At 35.8% G+C, this 23,275-nt stretch overlaps 1 protein-coding gene across 2 annotated transcripts; it reads left to right on the top strand.

The window, feature by feature from the left end:
* Positions 1-638: 638 nt before the first annotated feature.
* Mael (maelstrom spermatogenic transposon silencer) lies at positions 639-20,525 on the top strand. 2 transcript variants are annotated; one of them, XM_074048954.1, is made up of 12 exons: positions 639-837; positions 1,108-1,200; positions 2,425-2,524; positions 3,697-3,852; positions 5,280-5,321; positions 7,403-7,527; positions 8,222-8,276; positions 8,391-8,532; positions 17,930-17,992; positions 18,732-18,864; positions 19,778-19,853; positions 20,338-20,525. In XM_074048954.1, exons 1-12 carry the CDS (start codon positions 706-708, stop codon positions 20,523-20,525), a joined length of 1,305 nt encoding a protein of 434 aa, XP_073905055.1. In that variant the 5' UTR covers positions 639-705. The 2 variants fall into 2 exon arrangements, with proteins under 2 accessions (XP_073905055.1, XP_073905056.1); XM_074048955.1 differs by lacking the exon at positions 1,108-1,200.
* The last annotated feature ends 2,750 nt before the right edge of the window (positions 20,526-23,275 follow it).

The raw sequence follows: 23,275 nt of genomic DNA, 5'->3' as shown, positions 1-23,275 counted from the left end.
TTAGATCTCAGCCTTTTGCAATGTGTTTTTTAAAGGCTTGTTTTAAATAGTATTTTAAAATTTGGAGGAAAGTCTGGGGATATAGCTCAGTCATAGAGCACTTGCCTACCCATGCTCAAGGGAACTGATTTAATCCCTAACCCGCACCCCCCCTCAAAATTAGTAATAATAAAACAATTACTGGTTCACTTGTTTTGTCATCCTTTCACCTGCTCAATTATAAAATTCTTGGGTAAGGACTTTATTTGTGCTATTCTTCACTGTCTCCCTCTAATACTTCTCAGAGATTAGCATAAAAATGCTTATTTCTCTTAGCAAAACTTGGACGAATTTAAAACACCGGCTAATCTTTTTTTTCTACGCACTCAGACACATTACGCAACAATGTGGAGAAAACGAGCCCAGACTTCCACGTGACAATGCCCCGCCTATGACTCATTTCAGCCAATCAGGATGCGTCTCACCCGTGCCTCCCCTTCGCCTCGCTCGCGGTCCCCAACAGCTGCACGAGGTGGAATCTTCCGGTTTCGGGCTGTTTTTCCTCCAACGGGGGTCAATGGTGCTGGGTACTGAGCGCTGATTGGCTGAGAGCTGGTGTCCTGCGCATGCGCAGGCCCCTTCCTGGTTACTAAGGGCGGGAGCCCGGCGAGGGCGCCGGCGGCTTGATGTGCTTCAGGCCAATTTCGAAGCCTGACGGTGCTCACCATGCCGAACCGCAGGGCTAGCCGCAATGCCTACTATTTCTTCGTGCAGGAGAAGATACCAGAACTACGCCGGCGAGGGCTGCCAGTGGCTCGTGTGGCTGATGCCATCCCCTACTGCTCAGCAGACTGGGCGGTAAGGCAGCCTTGGAGGGAAGCGAGGCGAGCCAGGCCCAGCGGGGCAGTTGGGCAAGCATGAGGGTGAGGTGGTGAGCAAGAGACCTCCACGAGGCCACTGACCCCTGGGCCTCGAGCATGACCCTTCCGGACGGAGCGGGTGGTCCTTGACCCGGGGGCAAACTGACGCGGGAGTCCGCATCCCTGTTAATGCCCAGGCGGCTGCCGCGGGGCCGGGACCCCGGATCTTCACTGCAGCTTTTGTTTTTTTCTCTCCCATTTCCCAAAGCTCCTGAGGGAGGAAGAAAAGGAGAAATACACAGAAATGGCTCGAGAATGGAGAGCCGCCCAGGGAAAGGACTCTGGGCCTTCAGAGAAGGAGGTAAATTTCGCGAGAGGAGTGTCATCGCCTGTTCGGAGTGTTGGTCACTCGATGCGACGCGGGGGACGGGTCAGGGTCAAGGGCGACGGCTGGACGGTGAGGCTGAGCACAGAGAAGAGTGTGTTGTGTTCTTCCTGGTGTCAGAGTGTCTGTTAATAAAAAAACAGCAGGCTCCGTAACTGGTGTAACCCACACTGGAATAATTGGTGGTGAAAGGCCTTAAGGAATTCCTCTTTGGAAACTTCCAGACCATAAACCTCATTAGCAATGGGAGTATTTGGTGTTCAGGAGTTGTACTAAATGACTCCAAATGTCCCTTTCAACTCTTTCATGATTAAAGAGCTTTTCCGTGTTTGGGTGCTTACAAGTAATTTAGACTATTGTTTTAAAATGACATTCCGAAATCAGGCCAGGTGCTGTGTTTTAAATATTGGCATAAGACTGGGCGATGTTGGTGAATGTTTATATACCTTACAGGTGGTAAAAGAGTTGGATAAGTTTATTTGGGTAAATTTCTGTGTTATAGAATGTGTCAGGTTCTATTTTTTTTTTTTTTTGGCTGTTCGTACTAGGAAAGTACAAGGTGATTATGAAGTTGTTCCCCTCTTCCTCACTTTGTGTTTTTTTTCCATTTGTGTATACTGAAATTTCATCTTAAACGATAACATTCAGTTGAAATTCAAGAGAGTTGCTTGGTTTAGGTTTGACACATTTTTATGTTGTGGGTTTATGTTTGAGTAGAAGCTCTAATCAGTTGAATAGGTACTTAGTTCTACTTGTGAGCCTTGATTTTTCTTTTTATTGAGTTTCTCATAAGAATTTCTCCTCAAAATTTAATGCATGTGTGTATCTCATGTGAGAGTTGGTTTTTCCAAACAGGATATTAGTGGTCTTTGGGAAATTGTATTCCTTTGGCTTGGCATATAGTGATAGGTGACTCGGGAGCATTAACTTAAATAATCACTGGACAAATGGCTTCCATTAATAGTTGAGTTGGTATTTACTGCTCACCTTCTAATTCAGAGTAATTGTAGATTTTGCTGTTATCTGCCTTTGAATGTTGGTGCTACTGACAAATGTGTTTATTTATTCATTGGGTTCATTGGCGTTCAGAGATTATTGAAGTAGACTATGGGCTATTTTGAAGTTAATTTGTAAATTTTAAATATATGCTCTAAAGTATCCAGCAAGAGCTTAAGAATCATTGATTCTTTTCCTCTTTAGAAATCCTTTCCCACACCACTGAGGAGGCCAGGCATGCTCATACCAAAGCAGAGTGTTTCACCCCCAGATATGTCAAGTTTGTCTCTAAAAAATGATCAAGGTAGAGTATTCTGAAAATATTTTGTTTCATTTGTACACTCAAAACACTGTGACATATTGATCAGTAGAAATGTTTTATGTTCACTTTGATCTTCCATTTCAAAGCAACTGAGAAGTGTTTAAATATAGCATTAAAGTTTAAAAGATAAGACAGTTTTGTACTTGCTGCAATAATACTGGGAGTTTTTTGGTAACAAAAATCTGGTCTGTTGGTTTTGGCCACTTCACATTATTCAGCATAAATATTTCTTGGACTTGTTTATAACTACTCAGATGCTCTTAAAGTTATAAAGATAGACAGAAGGAGTAAGTTTTTGAGATCTGTTGTCCAGAATGGTTACTGTATGTAGCTAATGTATGTTTCAAAAACGCTGAACATTGTTTGCACTACGAAAAAATATGTGAGGTGATAAATTTGTTAATTAGCTTGATTTGATCATCCCACAGTATATAAATACATGAAAACCACATCATACCCTATAAAATTTTTATTTTTTTATTTAGTGGCAAATAATAATTACCTGTCTTATTATTTGCCACTTAATAATAAAAAAATTTAAATATCCTGTGTGGTAGGCATGAAGGTAAAGATGATGCTGCCCTAGAAGCTAGCTGTTGTTCCTTCTGGCTGGTTGTAGTTGTGTTTGCCTTTAATTATTACTAGTAAACTTTTAACATTGGTCGTCACTGTGGTCAGTCCTGGTAAATAACACTTCACACATTCTTGCATTTCTTTTGTCCCCATTTGTAGGTGTATATGTTGTATATATTGGTAAAAAGTACAAAACAAATGAACTAAATTTTCCATGGTTTATAGTCTTTCAGCACTGTCTGCTTGACTTTATTTCCTAAACCTTTTTATTTGTTGAATATATGCCACAACTTTTCTTAATGTCATTTCTGAGATTCAGGGCTGATCTGTAGTTGAATTATGCAAAGCAAGTTTGAATAATTTTGTTGCTTTATATACAGAATGGTTACTGCTTTAATCCTTGATAAATGTAATTGTAAAAATTTTGACTTGTTTATTTGATGCAAATGAGTTTTCTCTTTTTCAGCTCACTTAGAAATCTAGGAACACAAAGAAAATGGTTCTAAAGAGGCTTTAGACCTAAAGAGGCTTTTTGGAAGTGGTAAAGTTGAGACACTCATGGGTTTTATTTTGTTTTGTAGCTCTCCTTGGAGGCATTTTTTATTTTTTGAACATTTTTAGCCATGGTGAGCTACCTCCTCATTGTGAACAGCGATTCCTCCCTTGTGAAATTGGCTGTGTTAAATATTCTCTCCAAGAAGGTGTTATGGCAGATTTCCACAGTTTTATAAATCCTGGTAAGTAGCCAGCTAGAAAGTAGATGCTAGATCTTTAAAGTACATGTATTTATCTTTATTTTAGTATTTCTTTTCTTAAAAGCTGAAGTACAACAGTTCTTAAACTCTGTAACAAGATTTCATAATACTTAATTGAAAACCATTATGAATTAAGTATTGTCATGGGTTGTTGGTTTTGACTTATCAACCTTGAGTAAAAGCATTAGAATAGGGTGGCTAGAACACCTGAGAAATGCATATCCTGCCACTTGTTTACCTGTAGCCTTATATATTGGGATGTTTTTAAAAGTTTTTTTATACTTTGCTTTTTTCCTTTCTTTACCCCATTCACCTCAGTGGTTACTAGTTTTTAAGCTGCTGTTGCTTTGTAACTTTGAGAAAAGGAAACTTCTTAAACCTCTTTGAACCAATTAGCTCATTTGCAAAGTGGGGATTAATACCTACTGGAGGGCTGTTACAAAGAATAGAAGAGCTGGGTGTGATAGTACATGCCTATAATCCCACTACTCAGGAGGTTGAAGCAGAAGGATCCTGAGTTTGAGGGCAACCTGGGCTATATAGTGAGAGACTGTCTTAAAAAATACAGTTGAGAAAGTATGGAAATAGCCTAGCACTTTTAGCATCTCTTTCCACTAATTCACCCCCATTAAAAGTGAAATAGTTGTGCACACCTGCAATCCCAGCACTCAGGAGGCTGAGGCAGGAGAATCTTTTGAGGCCAGCCTGAGCTACATAGTGAGACCCTGTGTCAAAAAACCAAAACCATCCAAACAACAACAAAGGAAGTTAGTTGTGAAGACATAGCATTTAGCTCAATTTCCAAGAGGATAGACTGTTGTTAAGGGAATATTATATTCTTGAAAGTAAAGGAAATACATGCAGAGAAGGAGTGGTTGGGAAAAGAACTTTGTCTTTACTTGTCAATTTCTTTAAAACTAATTAGGACATCCTCATTTTTAGGTGACAGAAAAACTAGTTCAATTCACACTTGCAAACCTTGCTGCTTAGGACAAGTCAAATAGCTATTTTTTTTTTTTCATATGGGTTTAAAGTACTAAAAAGAATTTGGGGATTTTCTTTCCTTTGAGACACTTGATATAATGGCAGGGCCTCACAACTCCTTGAAGCCCATTTATACATCCCTAGCTAAGACTCCTTTGGCATAAGCTCTCATAGTAGAAAGCTAGTATTTCTTTCTCTATAAGGAGTAACTTGTTTTTAAAAGACGCTTAGACAATATACCAAAAATGTTTGATAGTCATCATACCTTTTGGTTTGAAAAAAACCAAAGTTTAAGTATTTTGTGTTCTCATATAATAAAGATTACCTGCGCATATTATGACCTGGTTACCCTATGGAGTATTACAATAGAACAACTAGAGAACACCCAGATTTCTTCCTCTCTCAACAAAACTTTTATATTGTAGGTGAAATTCCACGAGGATTTCGATTTCATTGTCAGGCTGCAAGTAAGTATAAAGGAATAGGATAGAATATAGCAACTTAATGCACGAATACCTGGTTAACACTCCTTTAACACATAAAACGTAAGCTAAGGGATGATGAACTTTAAGTTATTGTTAAAGAACTTTCATAGAAATGATAGATGGGTTGTATAATCTTCAAAAACTTTGTAGACCTGTAGTATAATCTCCTCTTTCCAGGGGAGTGTGTTTTATTTTCTATATAATATGTATCCTTGGGTTTCAGGGCCAGCTGCTTTTAGTAGCCAGGTACTTAGAAAAGTCTTCTTGAGAGATTTCAGATTGTGTAGATTTAGGGCCGTTTATAAGCACTGTCCATTCAAAAAAATTTTTCAAGTTTATGCTTCAAAAATAATAGAGTTGGAAACAGACAAAACTGAGTGTTTAGATGAGGAAAGCAGACTTTTAAGTATTTTGCAACCAGAAGGCATGACTGTATTTGCCCAAGCCTTTGAACTCTTTCCTAGAAGCTAGGCTGTAAGCAGTGTCCTGTTGGATTAGAATGAAAATCATAGTAGGTTTATTTTTTAATTTTAATTAATTCAACAGTATCATTGTTAAGGGATCATTTAGTGATCCTATATTTAAAGGTTTTTTTTTAAGGGTGAACAATTAGAGTATAAAGTGTATATATTTATATAGTTATTAATGGAAAAAAGATTTGTGATATAGAAGAAAAATCCATAATTGCTTTGAAATATAAATACAACTAAATCTCCCAAAGTGTTTGAGCTACTAAATAGTTGGTAGTTTAAAAAAAAACAAACACATAAGTAGAAACTTAGCTTATGAATTAATTTTCATATTTTTACAGAAACTGTGTTTCTAGTTTGTATATCCAATGCATTGGAATCCCTACTGTGTGCCAGACATTCATTTGTCAGGGTATCACTGGCTTATTTTAATTATGATAAATCATTTTTTAAAGTTTTATTTTTAAGGCTTATTTTTACAATATTTTCAGGTTAGCCATATTAACTACAGTATGGGATTTTTTTTAAAAGCCTACTAAAGACTAGAAATGTTTTCTTAATTTATTATTCCTCCTAATTGAAACTGAGTACAGTATTTCTCATTCAGGGAAACTTAAAATGTTTGGAACTCACCAGTTTAAGCGCATATCTTAAGTTGGCAATTGGATAACCCTGGGAAATATGCCAATTAAATAGGATAAATGACCATTATAGTGACAGCTATGTCAACATAATAACTAGAAGTGCCTGCGCTAATATAATTGAGCTGACTTGGAGCAGACGATGTTTATACAGTAACACTAAAACAAGCTTACATAAGAATGTGATCCATTTAAGTAGTAGGGACACCTATATAGATCTCTCAAATGACCATGCTGCTTGACCTTTCAGGAAGTATACTAAGTGAAATCAAGTCACTGCTGCTTCTTGAGCATATTAGAATCATAAAGAATTTCAGGATTGGAAGGGGTTTTGATAGGGAGCCCAGTGAGCTTTTCTCCCCCAGTTGTGCTTCTCCTGGTAGGAGGTGCTTAAGTTCTGTTTGAGTGCATAGGTAGGAGTCTTGACTCTTCTCCCCAACTTCAGCCAAAGAGAAGCTCTGCTTTCTTTCCACTTTACTGGTTAATGATTTTCTTTAACAAAGTTCTACTGTAAAAGAAGCAAAGCTTAGAGTACTGATTTCAGCTTCCTATACTAAAGGTTCATCAGCTTTGCAAATGAAGCTTCATATGCAGAAAATGAATGTAATATTCACTTCAGGTATAAAGAATATTAATGAATTGTAATGCATCCTCCAGTCAGCTGAAAGAATAGCACATTGCCAATACCAGTGACAGTCTCTGTATATCTCTCCCTGATTACATACCTTTCCCTGTTTATAAGAGAACAACTTTGAGTCTTGTCCCATACTGAAATCCATAATTTGATCTCCTCAAACATAGCATCAGTATTTGAAATTTGAACTTAATAACATCAGTACTTAAAGAGAGTACCTATGGGTGTCTCTCTTCCTGTATCCCTACTTTCATACCTACTCCACAATATTTGTCTTACTCAAAGTTTGAACTTCTACCTCATTTTTATTTCCTTCAGGTGATTCTAGTCACAAGATTCCTATTTCAAATTTTGAATTTGGGCATGACCAAGCAACTGTGTTACACAACCTTTATAGATTTATTCATCCAAGCTCAGGGAACTGGCCACCTATCTACTGCAAGGTAATTTCTAGTTAAGTTCTTTGACAGTGTCCATTTAGATACCAGAAGATCTGCAGAAGGTACCAGAAGAAAAAAGTTTTTCCCTATGTATTAGCTGAATTACTTTCGGTGTAATTAGTATAATGCCTTTTAAATTACTCTGATTTTGGAGGAATTTTGAAGACTACAAAAGTTGAACATATTTCTAGTAGGGTGATACCATATTTTTTGAGTTCTTCCCTCTGAAATACTTGCAGTATCCTTTTACTCTGAAGACCAGATTCTCCACTCTGTACACTATCACTCCACACGAGTTTACCTGTTATTTGAAGGGCGATCCCTTGCCCCCCCTTTTTTTTAGTATTTAAAAAAGATTATGTTCTCTGTTTTACCTAAATTTTGCTAGGCTAGGAGTCAAAAGTTGCATTTCCAACTTTGCTGCTTATTAGTGTAATCCTGAGCAGATTGCCTAATCTTTTTCCTCACTTGTTTATTTCATAAAGTATGTTAACATAGCTGTATAAATATAACTGATTAATAATAGAAGTAGTCTTTTCTCATGTATGTTGCTCTGATAGTTTTCATTTAGTTGTCACAAACTATTCAGTCTCCCTCTTGCACTTTCCCCACACCTACCATTTGTAAGGACAGTATTTATTAATTAAAAGTAAGTCACAGTAGGAGAAAAATGCAAGTAATTTTTTTCCTTCTCCAGTCTGTTGATAAAGCCAGAATCAATTGGTGTTTGAAGCATATGGCAAGGGCATCAGGTAAGTAGAGCTGTGGGTCACTGCAGAAGAGTATTATAGTGTGTTTACATTTTGACATGTGTTTTAAGTATACAAATTCACTAATGCATATGTTTTTCTATTTACCGATGAAAGAAATCAGAAAAGATCTAGAACTTCTCACTGTAGAAGACCTTGTAGTGGAAATCTACCAGCAGAAATTCCTCAAGGAGCCCTCTAAGACCTGGGTTCGAAGCCTCCTAGATGTGTCCATGTGGGATTATTCTAGTGATACAAGGTATTGGTAGTGATTTTTGTCATAATAATTTTTGACTTCTTTTCTGAATTATATTTTCTGAGAAAATATGGTAGGACCAATTGGTTTTGCTTTTTTATGCAATATTTTTATGAAACCTTGGAAATACTATATTTTTAATATAAAATCCCATTGATTCTAAGATACGTTGTTACTTTGTGTGCCACAAAAACAAAAAACAGTCAAATTAAGTGACTATTTTTTATTACTTAGAATTTTTGTACTGATAAAAGAATGTTTTTTAGATTTATGTAGATAATTTTATTTATAATTTAATTTATGTTTTTATTATAGTTACAAAATAATGCAAATGAAATAAATTGGCAAAAGTTTTTTTTTTTTTTTTTTTAGATTTACTGAAAAGTTATGTCTCTTTATGGTTCCTTTAATCTGGAACAGTTCCCCAGTCTTTTACTTTGATGATCTTGACATTTTTGGAAGAATACAGTCCAGTTATTTTATAGAATGTTTCTCAGTTTAAGTTGGTCTGTATTTCCTCATAGATAAAGTTATACACATTGGAGTGGAATACCATAAAAATGATGATGTGTCTTACTGTGTCATATCTGGAGGCATATGATGTCAGTTTGTCCCATTCCTGATAAAATAGTGTCTGTCAGATTCCTCCATTGAAAAGTTACTATTTTATACCTTATTATTAATAAAATATCCTGTGGGGACATGCTGTGAGATTAGGTAGATATTCTCCTCAAATTGTCATACACTAGTTTAAATCATTCATTGATGATTTAGTCTGAATCAGTTACAATGATGTTTGTGAAATAGTGATTTTTTTCTTATTTAATTGTTCCTTTTGCATTTAATGCTAGGTATTATGTGAGAGTTTTTCACCCATTTTCATTTATGTATATGACTATAGACTTGTAGATTCCTGTTTTATGCAGTGAATTTTAATTGTTTTTATAACTTATTTCTGTGCTTAAATTATTCCATATATGAAGGGAAGAATTTCCTTCAAGGAGTGGTTTCTATGTTTTGACATCGCCTCCTCAGACTTTGAGTGATATTTTGCTTTCTGGCACATTGCATTCTAAGCTCATCTTATATTTCTGTCTTCCAGCCTTGTGTTAGCAATTTCTCCAATGAGCTCTGTTTCTTTTCAGTGGAGAACAGAATTTAGGAGATAGGATCTAGATGCTGGTATGCTCATTCCTTCCTAGAGTGTCAGTGATTCTAGAGAAAGTGGAGAGCTAGGAAACATACTCCTGTGTGTTATGTACCCTTCGTACACACTTTCATGTAACTAGGTCTCTTGCTTTCTCTTTTTGTCTGTCTCTATCTCATCATGAGTTCATACTGAACCTATAATTCCAATCCAATACCATATAGTTCTCTAGTCTTCCTCTTTCTTACTTTTAAATTTCATTTCTCTGAGAGTCAGAAACCTGGATCTCAGCATTTTTTCAGGGCATATTTGTTGTACAGCAGGGATTCATTGTGACAATTTCAAGTACGATTGCATTGTACATGATCTCAGTGTTTTTACTTGTTTATTCAATTCTAGACGACGTTGCAGTTAGTTTCACAGTTAGTGATACCACTTTTTAAAAAGATATATGGCATTTCATGAATTACAGTTGCTTTTTTAGTCTAAGGGCATAGAGTAAAAATAATTTGTCCAAAAGTTATTTGGGTTATTTCTTTTTTTCCTTCAGTGTAGTTAAATTACTTAAATGAAACACAGTTAAGTTCATTTTGTTTGCTTATATTCCATGATTGCTTTTTCCAATTTGTTCATTTAATTACTGTTTTAATTAATAAAAACATTAACACTTGTTCTAACAAAAAAAAGTTTTATTCAGAAATGTCACTTCAGTGAAGCTTCTTAAAAATTTGTTGAGAATGTATTAAATTTATAAATTTACTTGGGGAGACTAGAAGTTGTTTAAATACTGAGTTGTATCTAAGAACAGGAATGTCTTTTCATTATTCAAATCTACTTTGTGTCTTCAAGATATATTTAAATTTTTTCACATAGATTGTGCATATCTGGCATCGGTGCATTTTTGTGGAGCAGTTCTTTAATAACGTTACTTCTTTGTGGAAATTGGTTTGATTAGGCTTTCTTTAATTCTAATGGAGTGAATTTTGGTACTTTGTATTTTTCTGGAAAACCATAAATATTAAATATATTTTCAAATGTATTTGTCCAAAACGTTCTGTCGTACTCATTCTCAACCAAGAGTCAAGTACAGGTTTTAAATGTTCAGATCGAAAGTCTTTAGTGTTTTTGTGTTGTAACCAATGTTGTCTATAATTTGCTAATTTGTGGAAGCTGTTGATGTTTAGGGGTTTTTTTTTCCTATCTTAGTATATGCTCATTTTTTGTGACTATTGTATGGGTATATGAGAAAATACATGTTTTTATATTTTAAGAGTGTAGCATTTGATAAATATCCATAAACTCTGCATTGATTATTGTGTTAATCAGCTTTCCATTACTCTTAACAAATACCTGAGATAATCAACTTATTTTTAAACAGGTTTATTTTGGCTCACAGTTTTAGAGATTCTAGTCCATGATCCATTGGCTTCCGTTGCTTTTGGACCCATGTTGAAGCAGTCTTCATAGCAGAAGTGTGTGGTGGAGCAAAATTACTTAATCTGTGGAAAGAGAAAAAGAAAAAGAAAGAGATGGGGTCCCATAATCCTCTTTGAGGGCATGCCCCAGTTACCTGAAAACCTCTCATTAGACCCTACCTCTTAAGTTTCTGCCACCTCCCAATAGCACTTTTTGGAGATCAAGGCTTTAGAACATGGGCATTTGGAGTGACATTCCAGATCCAGTTGTATTGTTTAGATAATCATTCGTTCTGTCTCTCTGTCTCTCTCTCGTTTTTTTTGAGACAATATCTCACTGTTGTCAACATCAACTCAGGATCCTCCTGCTTCAATCTCCTCTAAGTGTTGAGATTCCAGGCATATGCCATCATGCCTCTCTGTTTAGATTTTCTTGTCTCTTTAATTGTATTTGTTTGATTTTTTTTAATCTTATATTGAGAGTGGAGTTTTATTGTTACTACTCAGTTTCTATGTTTCATATCTCCTATAGTTTGAAGCTAGCTGTTACTCCATGCCCATACATAAAAAAGTTTGCTGAGCTTAGTACAATAGATTGGTGAGAAGCTTGCAGGAATAATATTTCCTGCATGTTTAAAACCTTTACACTTTATTTCCCCTAAATTTCTGGAAAATACAACTCTGTTGTATTATTTTGTGTGCTCCTTTGGAAGAAGTTTGGTCAGTTAATTCTCTTGGCCCTAGTTACATGATATTTTTGGCTGGAATTACCTGATCATTTTGCCTGGAGACTTCATTTTTACCATCTTTAAAGCCTAATAGTTTTAATTAGAGTATTTATGAGTTTATTATGGCAGGCCCATTGTCTGAGGTGTTTGACCCATTTCAGTATGCAGGATCAAGTTCTGTTTCTGGTGTCTTTCTTAGATTAGTGTTAGTGTTAGTTCTATTCTACTGTTCTAATTTTTCATCTTAAGGGAACACAATATATGTATGCTTCAACTTATCTTTCATTTTGATTAGTTTTTCCTGACTGTTGTCACTCTTTAAACCATTTATTCTCCTGATAGTTTTCTGCTTTTCTTAAGTTTCTGTTATTAACTTTCCAAATGAATCCATTCTTCTTTGGGCATAACTTATTTCTTTGGGTATGACTTATTTTTCCTCCTTTTTTGTTCATTTCTGTTTTTAGTTTTGAAGTTTATTAAGGATGTATGTCTACATCCTCCCATTCTTGTTCGAGGATATTTAATTCAGTGTGTGATGTAGAGTTCTCCTTCATGTTTTTTTTTTGATGGGGGAGGGGCTGGGGAAGTTATCTGAAGTGTTTTGATTCTCATTTTTCTGTTTCTGTTTCTTTGTGTAGTTACTCAGTTGATAAATTGTGCTGTTTCCTTTGCATTTGTTGGCTGATGATTTAGAGCAGTTTGGGAGTCTTAGTTCAAGAGCTCCCTCTTCTGTTAGTGTAGCAGTGTACAGATTCTTTTAAACAAAAAATGGTTTTCAGGGTATTTTACCAACAGCAGGATCCTAAATTATTCTTTTGCTTGTTTTTATCCACTGGTTTCTAAAAGGACCTTCTTCTTTCTTCTTTCCCTCAGCAAAGCACTTTCCTGTAACCAGTGCTCTGATCTACCAAGACTCTTTTTCAAAATTTATGTAACGAGTGGACTTTCTCTTTGATTTTAATTTAATGTTAGGCTTTTTATTTCCTTTATGCTCCATGACAGTTTTTTCCTGTTTATAGTTAATTGACTTTTGTAATATTCTGTCCTAGTACAACTGTCCTTGTTGTACTATAAGTATGGATTTTGTCTACTAGCTTTTGATTTTGTTATTCTTGTTAGTTTATAGGTGATGTACTAGGATATTTGGATTTATTACCATTACCTTAGCTCCTAGCTAAAATTTCACATTCTGAGTCATGTGGTGTCTATTATTCACACCCCCTCTGTTACCCATTAAGAATGTTGGTGAAGCACCACTTCCAAGCACTAACCCTTTCTGCAGTTTGAATATTGGCTTTCTCTTGATCTTATCATAAGAGGTCAATATATAGTTTTCAAAGACAAAATAATATTTCTTTAAATCTTTAAATTACTTATTGACTAAAATGTTGAAGGGCTACAAATTGTTACCATCAAGAATAATAATCAAATTTGTGTGTTTAGGCCATAAGCAACTATTTCAGCTGCCCAATAGCAACTGTAGGGTATTGTTTCTTATAAAATGAACTCCAATTTCTGTCAGGATGTGAAAAAATCATGCTTTATAATTTAAGAAACACAGTAGAGTAAGTATAGCTTGCAACAAGACTAGAGTAGCACTGATACAAGACATTCTTTGAGACTTGCACAGGCTTGTGCCATGGGGTTTTGTGAAAGATTAAACTGTTACATGATACTTTAGGCACTTTAGTAAGGAAATACTGTGGAGAAGATAGAGTTGCCTTTCACGAAGCTTCATAATGCAGTAAGATTCCAAGGGAGTTTGGGTCATAGTCAACTATAGAAACTGCTTAAAGTCCATTAATGTAAGTAAATAGAATTCATTTAAAGTATTTACCCTGAAATATCTACTAAAAGACTTAGGTTTGTAATAAATTTTGAAAACATGTCTATAGCTCTAGGAAAAAATGAGTTAAACAAAATGAATATTAGGGTTTGGAGGGGTGACTAAAGCAGTAGAGCTCCTGAGTTCAAAAACTCATTTATTTATGCATCCAGTACTGGGAAGTGAACCCAGGGCCTTGCACATGCTAGGCAAGTACTCTACCACTTGAGCCATACCCCCAGCCCTAGAATATTTTAAATTTTTATATATTTCCCATTCTCTTACGATTTTTGTCATAACTAATGTTGAATTAATTCATTCTCTTGACCTGATGTCTAAAACACTGCAGCATTTATTTAATAAATATTGAGCATCTCCTCTGCGTTGGGCCCTATACTAAAGGTACAGAGCAAAATTAATGTTCCTACCTTCATGAAATAACAGGAAGTAGGAAAGACACATGCAATAAATAATAAAATGATAATTTTAGCTTATGATAAGTGCTAAGGAGGAAATCAGCAAAATACTGTAACAGAAATGTATAGAAAAGTAGACTATTTTATAGAATGGTCAATTAGAATTTTTTTGCAGGTATAAAATTAAAGCCAAGAAAGATGAAGTGAAGAGAGGCCTATTATCCCTAGGAAAGAATTTTATCAAGCAGGAAAGAGAATAGATTATGTTTCTAAAAGATCTCTGAGTTTTCAATGGATGTATAAAGGAGGCAAGAAAGCAATTACAGAGACTGTGGTTATTAGGTGACCAGGCAAGCAATGACTTGGATTAAGGTTGTGACAGTAGAGATAGAGAGGAATAGGTATGTTGTAGATTGATGAAAAAAATCAGTAGACCTCGCTGAAGGACTGGAAATGGGGAGAGGTAATGGAAAAAAATGACAAAAGTTAACTGAGTAGATGGGGAAAGAGGAGCAAGTGTAGAATGTTCTGAGACACTTCTGAGGAATCTGATGAACCATACAACATGTTGATGAGCTCACATAGGCAAAAGACAGAAAGAAAAGAGGATTCAGCAGAATCCTAACAACTTTTGAGTTTTTAAGGTGAGCAGAAGCTATTTTTGCGGTTTCGGCACCTCTCAGCCTACCGTGCTGTGATGTTACACAATTATAATAGCCATCATCAGTGATGAGATGAAGAGATAAACTGCAATCCGGGATGCAACAATTGCAGATTTCTTCGAGGTACTGGGGTGGGGAGGGGCGGTCAGGGTTTGCTTTTGTACCCTGGATTATCTCATTCTTTAGGGTTGTGAGTTGTCTTCCTGTTCTGGACTTTTTCTTATTGCAAGCCTTCTTTGAATGTGTTTTCAAAGAGGCTCACAGCCTTTTCGGTGAGCTCCTTGGGTGTATTCATATTTAGTAATAAAACTTCAAAGCCAAGTAAGTGTTTCATGTTCTTGAGTGGGGTTATCAACTGATTATGCTTTGCTGTAGGGAAAGCAGAAGCAGATAAGGAAGCCTGATGATAAGTTGGAGGCAGAATCCTAAGTGCCAGAATATGGAGGGCTTTGCTTTAGGGTACCAGCAGCCATTCTTGATGCCTGGTTCTCCAATAACAGCTCATTCTTGCATGGAGTCAGAGAAGTTTCTGTGTGTACAGAAGTTGAGCCTCATACCTCAGATCTTTGGGTAAGAGACATCCTGAGTCTAGTGCTTCTCTAAAGTTGTGATAGGCATATCTTTTGTCACAGCCTCTTCTGTGAGCACCGAAGGCTGTGACTTCTGCAGTCATGCCTTCATTTTCTTTATGGGGAGCCTTTTTTATGTTTTTTTTCTTTATTGTGAACATCTATTTATTCTTACTCATTTTCATGAGATCTCAGGAACAAGAGAAAACAAATTTGTATATGTATTTAATTCATATCTTAAACATGAAACCTCAGCAGTTAAGAAATCTCAATATTAAGATATGTGTTATATTTTAACATGACTTTAGAATTTTTCTTAGTCCAATTTAATGAGCTTTTCATATTTAACAAAAATTTGAGCAGTTCTTGAATGCTAGATTAGGTTCTGCAGAATAGTTTCCTGTTTGATAAGAGCAATAAGACATATGAAAATGCTAGTCATATGTGGTCATTGCTGGTAGGCTTAAAAAGAGTTTCAAATGGTGATAATAGGTCAGATGAGAGAGAAATCATTCCATGTATAAACTATGAAATACTTTATGGAATAAATGTTTTAATTGGTTCTTTTAGAAAGATGAATATAATTTCTATGAGCAGCAATTTGGATTGAAGAAAGGACCTTTCCAGTAGAAAATGGCCTGAATGATGATTGAGGAATGCAAGCACAGAGGTTGTTTAAGGAAAACCAGCGAGTCAGTTGGACTAGAGCATATATGTAACCAAATCATGATGGTGGGTCTAAAGGCAGGATTATTGTTAGGCAGAGGAAGGAATCCTAACCCTGAAATAAGAGAAAAGGAGACCATTAGGGCCTTTTGAGATAAAGAGGGTAAAAGGCCTTTCTGCTGTTCATCATTTCTGTGAGTGAGATAGCATTGGAAACTTTGAGAATAAGCTGTAAATTTACTCCAGAAGATGTTAAATGCCTTGTGCTTTGAGGTAATATTAGAACTTTGGACAGGCTCACACCTGTCTACCTACCTACCCAGGAGGCTGAGATTGGGAGGATCGCAGATCAAATCCAGCCTGGGCAAATAAGCTCATGAGACCACCCCATCTCAACAGAAAAAGCAGAGCATGCTGGCACATGCATGTCATCCCAGCAACAGTGGGAAATGTAAATAGGAGGATCATTGTCCAGGCTGGCCCATGCAAAAAGTGAGGACCTATCTCCAAAACTACCAAAACAGAAAGGGCTGGAGGTGTGGCTCAAGCAGTAGAGTGTCTCCCTAGCCAGTGCCAAGCCCTGAGTTCAAATTCCAGTATCACCAAAAAAGAAAGAGAAACACACCTGAAATATGTTGCAGTTGTAGCTAGGTTTGAGGCTGCAAAAAGAATATTATTATCATAGCAAAATATACAAGGGCAGATCTGATTCTCAACAGATTTACAGAATGAACTTTGTTTTATTAGAAAAAACCACTCATACTTTTTTAGGGGCATTGGTGTGATTTGGAGGAAGATTAAGAAGTGAGAATAAAAACAGATCAGGACAATTCCATTTTTAATAGTATAACTGTAAATGTGGAGCATTTTTCCCTGGGATCAGATTAGGGTTTTTTTCTTTTTTTCTTTTTTTTTTTTTTTTTTGGTGTTGTTTTAATCCTTGAGCACATTGTTAGTCTTTCAGTTACTTTCATTTTAAATCTGATCTCCAGTGGAAAATGTGTATATGAGGGTAGACACTCTTGGGGCTTAAGTTCTAAACAAGGAGCAAAACTAACTAGAAACTGAAAATTACTTGTAAGAACTTAGATTTAGTTTTTAACTTAAGGCTTCATTTTAGAGTTTTATGAATTCACATTTATTTGATCACTTTTCTTGAGAAATGCAGTGGGAAATTTTAATCTTATTTTAGATGGTGTTCCATTCAGTTAAATAACTGCTATTCAGTGCAAATAACATTTTACATTACTGCATAGCATTTTTGCAATTTGAAATGAATGTCTTTCTAAGTTTAGGAAAGCTTTGTATTATTCAAGTAATTCTGATGTGAGTCTTAATAGACCATATATTCAGTAGAAAGACACAGTTTGTAGTAGCTCTCATCAGGAAAATATGTTGTATCAGTGTATGTAACATGGTTGAATCATACAACTTATTTAGTCATTTCCTCTCCAACATCACCTCCTGAGGTCTCCACTTATACATTGCCTTCTCAGTGGTTCCTTTTCTGGCCACTTTAAAAATCATACCTTTTCCTCACAGTTCATATCATCTTTTTCTTCTTTATTTTTTTTCTCCTTATCTAACTGTGCTTACATATCTTTTGTGGTCTGTGGTTTCCTTCTGGAAGGTAAGTTTTAAGGGACTGTTTCATTCAATACTGTATCCCTATTGCCTATAACAGTGCCTGGCAAATAGTGTACATGTGTAAATGTCTGTTGAATGAGTGCCTCTGAAACACTCATTTTTATTTCAAGGTAAATTTTCACCAATATGGATAGGTATAGTTTACACAGTGTCATGAATTTGCACCAGAAGAGGTATCATAAAACTGTTTTTAAAAAATCTTTTTGTAATCTTTGAGTAATAGTACAGTTTTTATTAAATGATCTCAGCTAGGTAAGTTAGAAATCTAGTGTATAAAACCCCTAAGCACTGCTTCAGTTGGGATAGTAAAGTTTTTTTTGTACAGGTGCAAGTGGCATGAAGAAAATGACATTCTCTTCTGTGCGTTAGCTGTTTGCAAGAAAATTGCGTAAGTTGGGAAAAGAAATTTCTTCCTACTGCTATACTCTGTGTTGACTTCTTCTGTGCCTATTTTGCTTGCTTTCGTTTTGACAACTAGTGTAAATCTGTTCATCTTTTCTATAATTCTGTTATAAAACAGGTTTTTTTTAAATTTGATGTTAATTTTATTTATCTGTCCATACCACTTCTCACTTGAATGATTTGGGTAAATCTTCAGCAGCACTTTCTGAAATTTTTTCCTCCTGGAATCCTGTAGAAGAGTAGAATTCCCTACTATCATTAAGGACCTCACTCCTGTGAAAGTGCTTCAAAAAACACATTTTCTCGTAATAAAAACACCTAAAGACCCAGCTCTCTGGGTGATGTGGTAATCCCTTCAACATGGCAGGTGATTGTTTTCACATGGCAGGTGATTATTGACTCTGGTGATTAACTGCTTATTACTTTAGTTATGTTTCTGCATCTGCCCTCTCCTTGCCTTAAACATCTAAGAATCCTAGTCATCTTTATCCTCCTTCCTATTCCTTTGTAACCTAATATTTTATTTGATAATCAGAAGATTGGTTACCAGTAACAACCTGTTTTATGACATGAGTTCTTGCCTATTCCCATCTCTTCTCTGAATCTCTAAATTTCTTTTTTTCCAATACAGAACAGTATTTCTGGTGCTTTCTATATTAAAAATTTCAAAACATGAATGATTTTAGAGTGAATTAGATGAGATTCTTCTTGTTTTCTTTTTAAAGGTATTGCATCAGTAATTCTCTGGCCACTCTCTTTGGAATCCAGCTCACAGGAGCTCATGTACCACTACAAGATTATGAGGCCAGCAACAGTGTGACACCCAAAATGGTTGTATTGGATGCAGGGCGTTACCAGGTAAGAATCCTCAATAGGCTTTTTATCTTCTTGTTTCTAACTAAACCTTGACTCCCTAAGGGTACTGCTTCTCCATTAGTGCTTTCAAGTAATGACATTTTTTTTTCTTTATTTGTTGTGGGCCTAAATTTGAAGTAGTTGTCCTTGATTTTAGCTTTCAGACTTCACATACCTCGTAAGATTCCTAGGCTTTGAGTCACATGCCATCTAGAATGCCGTCCCTGAAGCCCTGTTTGAGAAGCAGTAAACACCTAAATCGATCCTCCTCATACTTTGAGCAACACTGTCCTAGGAGAGCAAATAGTTTTCCTATCAACATTAACTCTCTTTTACTCTCCTAGACAGTTATTTCTCATCCATTCTTTACCTTCCAGTTCCATCACCTCTTCCCTCACCCTTGCTCTAGCTGATGCTGATGCCTCCCACTTCTTGGGGGAAATAGAAGTAACCAGGGGGAAGATTTTCTACATATTCCTAGCACCTCACCCACCAGCATCTGTGATAACCTCTTTTTTACTCCTATTTTAATGAATGAATTATTTGTGTTCCTATCTAAAATTAATCTGTATGTTAGATCTACTCCTACTAGTCAAGGACATGGCTGCAGTTATTTTACCGTCTTTCTTGGATCATCAGGTTTTCCCTCTGTTCTGAATATTCCTTACCTGCAAAAAAACACGCTATAATCTCATCTTAAAAAACAAAAGTGCGAAACTCTCTCTTGACCCCGTACTTCCTAGTTTCCCTCCAAAGTCTATTCTGTTTACTCCCCTTTGCAACAAAAGTAGATCAGACATTGGAAGAATATTTTTAGGTGTTAGTTTGCATTTTTAAAGAGTAATTTGAAATCAAAGTAGACCACTCAATAGTTAATAAAAAACAAACATTTTTCCTGGTATTTTCCTATTTACAGAAGCTGAGGGTTGAGAGTCCAGGATTCTCTCATTTCAACTCTTTTAATCAGGAACAAAGATCAAACACATCCACTGGTGAGCATATTAGATTTTATAAGAGTGTACTTTAAAGATGTTAAGGCCTTAAAGCTTATGAAGTTCCCAGGGTGTTGTACTTAAACAGATTAGCTTTAGGGTATTAGGAGCTTGGTAAACTGGGCATTTTATTTGACACTCCTTAAACCGAGTGTGTACATTTTTGTGTAATTTTGATGCAGTATAACGTACTCATCAGACTTTTTGTTTAGTACAGTTAAAAGAAAACTTGTTTTTCTTATGGCAGCTATAGTTTATTATAGTTTTCATGTGTTTGGGGAGATGAGACACTTCAAAAGCTAGTGATATTTGTTACCTGAAGAACTTCAGCTACTTCCACCCTATAAATAAAAAGAAATAATTTTATTCAGTCTTTTTCTTTTAGGAATCTCTCTCCATAGTAGGACAAGAATCAGTTAATTGAGGAATCTATAATAAAATTATAAAATTGCTATTTCTTTTATTCTATTTTTCAATATCCTAGGTGATTACCCATCTGGGGTGAAATTTTCGGGCCAACACAGTAGTGTTCGAGGAAGAGGGATTACCCGCTTATTAGAGAGCATCTCCAATTCCTCCAGCAATATCCACAAATTCTCCACCTGTGAGACTTCACTCTCATCTTACATGTCTCAAAAAGATGGGTACAAATCTTTCTCTTCCTTAACTTAATGATGGTACTTTTTTCAATTTCTGGAAAAATAATAGGCCCAACTTCCCTTTTGACTACGGTCATATTAAACAAACAGATCACATCAATGGTAAATGTCACTCCTCTAAAAACTGCTTAATTTGTAAGGAAACTTTGTTTCATAGATTAAAAATAATTGTGGTTGGAGAAGATCATGACATTTGTGCTCTTTTTTTTAAATTTTCTTTTTTCCTTGAAGGCTTACTGCATGGCCTGGTGATAAAGATGGGTATGCCATTAAAGTTTTAAGGTTTTGAGTACTGAGAAAATAAAACTGGTGGTTGATGGTGTGGTTCAAGAGGTAGAAATCCTGCCTAGCAGGTGCAAGGCCCTGAGTTCAAACTTCAGTACTGCCAAAACAAAAAACAAAAAAACAAAACCAGGGACTGGGGATTTAGCTTACTGGTGGAGCACTTACCTAATATGCACAAGGCCCTGACTTTGTTCCCTAGCACCGCCAAAAACAACAACAAAAAAAAGCTGGCATTTTCAAAGTTGGGAATGTTATAAATTAATAATGCTTTTACCTTACAATACAAGGTATTGTGTATCTGTTGTGAAAGATTCTGAAATAGTATTAATCTAGTTCTTCCCAGCATGAAATGGAAACCTTATACTAGAACATCCAGGCTATTTATATTACAATGTAACTAAGAAAATCAGCCTTTAATAGAAATACAGTTTTGTTACTTAAAAAAAAATCTTTGAAATAAACTTACTCTGGAAAAAGGAGCCAGTTAAAGAATGAGAAGCCAAATCGAGAACATTTATGTAATTTATCCCAAGTCACAAGGCTAGATAGTAACAGAATACCAGGTCCTTAGGACTTTTACATACACCAAGAAAATGTCATACTGAGTCAGGCACCTACCCTTTATGTGACTGACCTAAACTATCTCATATTCTTAACCTAGGGTGGGATATTATATAACTTAGGAGGATGAAAGCATTTTTATTTGGAACCACAATCTAAGACCACATATGGGGCTGCAGGTGTGGCTCAGGCAATAGAGCACCTGCCTCACAAGCATGAAGTCCTGAGGTCAAACCCCAGTATCACATATGGTAGTAGCAGAGACAGCATTATAATTTACGGAGTCTGACCTAAACCGCTTGTCCCCTCTGATTGCACAGAATCACTTGATGTCTGTCATGGGACTCTGAAGGGAAAGGTTTTTCTTAATAACACATTTTGTTTTGCTAATTATTGAGTACCGACTTACACACGCATCACACACACACACACATATATAGTAAAATCCTCATCACCACTCATCTGTTTTATAGCTGCTAAGGGAAGGAGCTGCTAATCTCAACCAAATCTTTCTGACTCCAAAGACCATATTCCTAACACATTACACTGTCCTCCATCTCCCTTTTATCTGTTTCTAATCTAAATCTGCAAATAAGTAACAATTCAAAGAGTAAACATTTTTATATTACATTTTCTAATAGAAGATTTTTCCTTCAAAAACTCCATATCCAAGCTTTGAATCAATTTTGTCTTTGTTTAAAATCAGCATAACAATTGGATTAACAAGGAAGATGTGGGAAGGTCTAAGTGTATAAATCAGACCCCTGGCTTCAGTTACCTAAATCCTGTTCTGTGTTAACTGAATTCAATCCTATGTTAATTGTTCAAGTTATATGTGTGTGTGTGTATGTGTGTGTGTGTGTGTATTTTTTTTTTTGTCACCACTGGGGTTTGAAGTTGGAACCTCACACTTACTAGGCAGGCACTCTTACCACTTGAGCCACTCTGCCAGCCCCAAGTTATAGTTTTAAAAACTTTAACAATAGTATTGGTTGTATTTCTGAGGTATATTTAAAAAAAAAAGTAAAAACATTCAGTAGGCCTCAGGGATTTATTTTAGAAGAATACCTGGTCTTGTACTTCAGAGATCTCCAAACCATATTGTTAATATAATTTAAGCACTGTTTTCTTCACTCTTTTTTTAAAAAATTTGGCATTGAATCCAAAAGTATCAATTATCCTCTTTTAAGCGGTTGGGTTATTCATAGGTATCCTAGTTGACAGTAATTTCTGTTCGCTCTAACTCCATCTTACAATAGCTATAGTCAGAAGCAGTGAGTGTTGTAAGATAGAACAACATTTATTGCTTTTAATTATCAGTATTTGGGTTCATGACTTATCTTCTCAACTTTGAGGTACCCATATTTCTATATGAGAAGGTGTTCAGTGAATGCTGAAATGAATAGTTATCATCGCCAATTATTAAAAATGATCTTAAACTTAAGGAGAGACATAAGAGATCAATGGAATAGAATTGAGAATCCAATATTTTTTACAAATATGCCCAAACCATTGAGTAGGTGGAACAATATTCTTTTCAACAAATGGTGCTGGGAAAACTGGATATCCACATTAAAAGGAATGAGCAGCTATGGTTTGAATGATGATGTCCCCTTCCATATTCATGTTGAAACTTAATCCCAAATGCAGTGGTTATATTAAAAGGTATGGCTTTGGGAGGGTGGTAAAATCATAAGGGCTTTGCTCTCATGAATGAAATTAGCACCCTTCAAAAAAAAAAAAGGTGGAAGAAAGTACTCTTGCCCTTCTGTCCCTTTTGCCTTTTGGTGAACACAGCCCTTTGGTGGTTGTGGCAAAAATGTACAATCTTGGCACGGAACAAGATACCAGTCTTGTTGACATCTTGATCTTTGACTTCCAGCTTCCAGAACCATGAGAAATAAATTTCTGTTCTTT

The sequence above is a fragment of the Castor canadensis genome, chromosome 11 (genome assembly GCF_047511655.1).
Source record: "Castor canadensis chromosome 11, mCasCan1.hap1v2, whole genome shotgun sequence".
In the NCBI taxonomy this organism is placed as follows: domain Eukaryota; kingdom Metazoa; phylum Chordata; class Mammalia; order Rodentia; family Castoridae; genus Castor; species Castor canadensis.
This window is presented reverse-complemented; position numbering and strand designations above follow the sequence as displayed.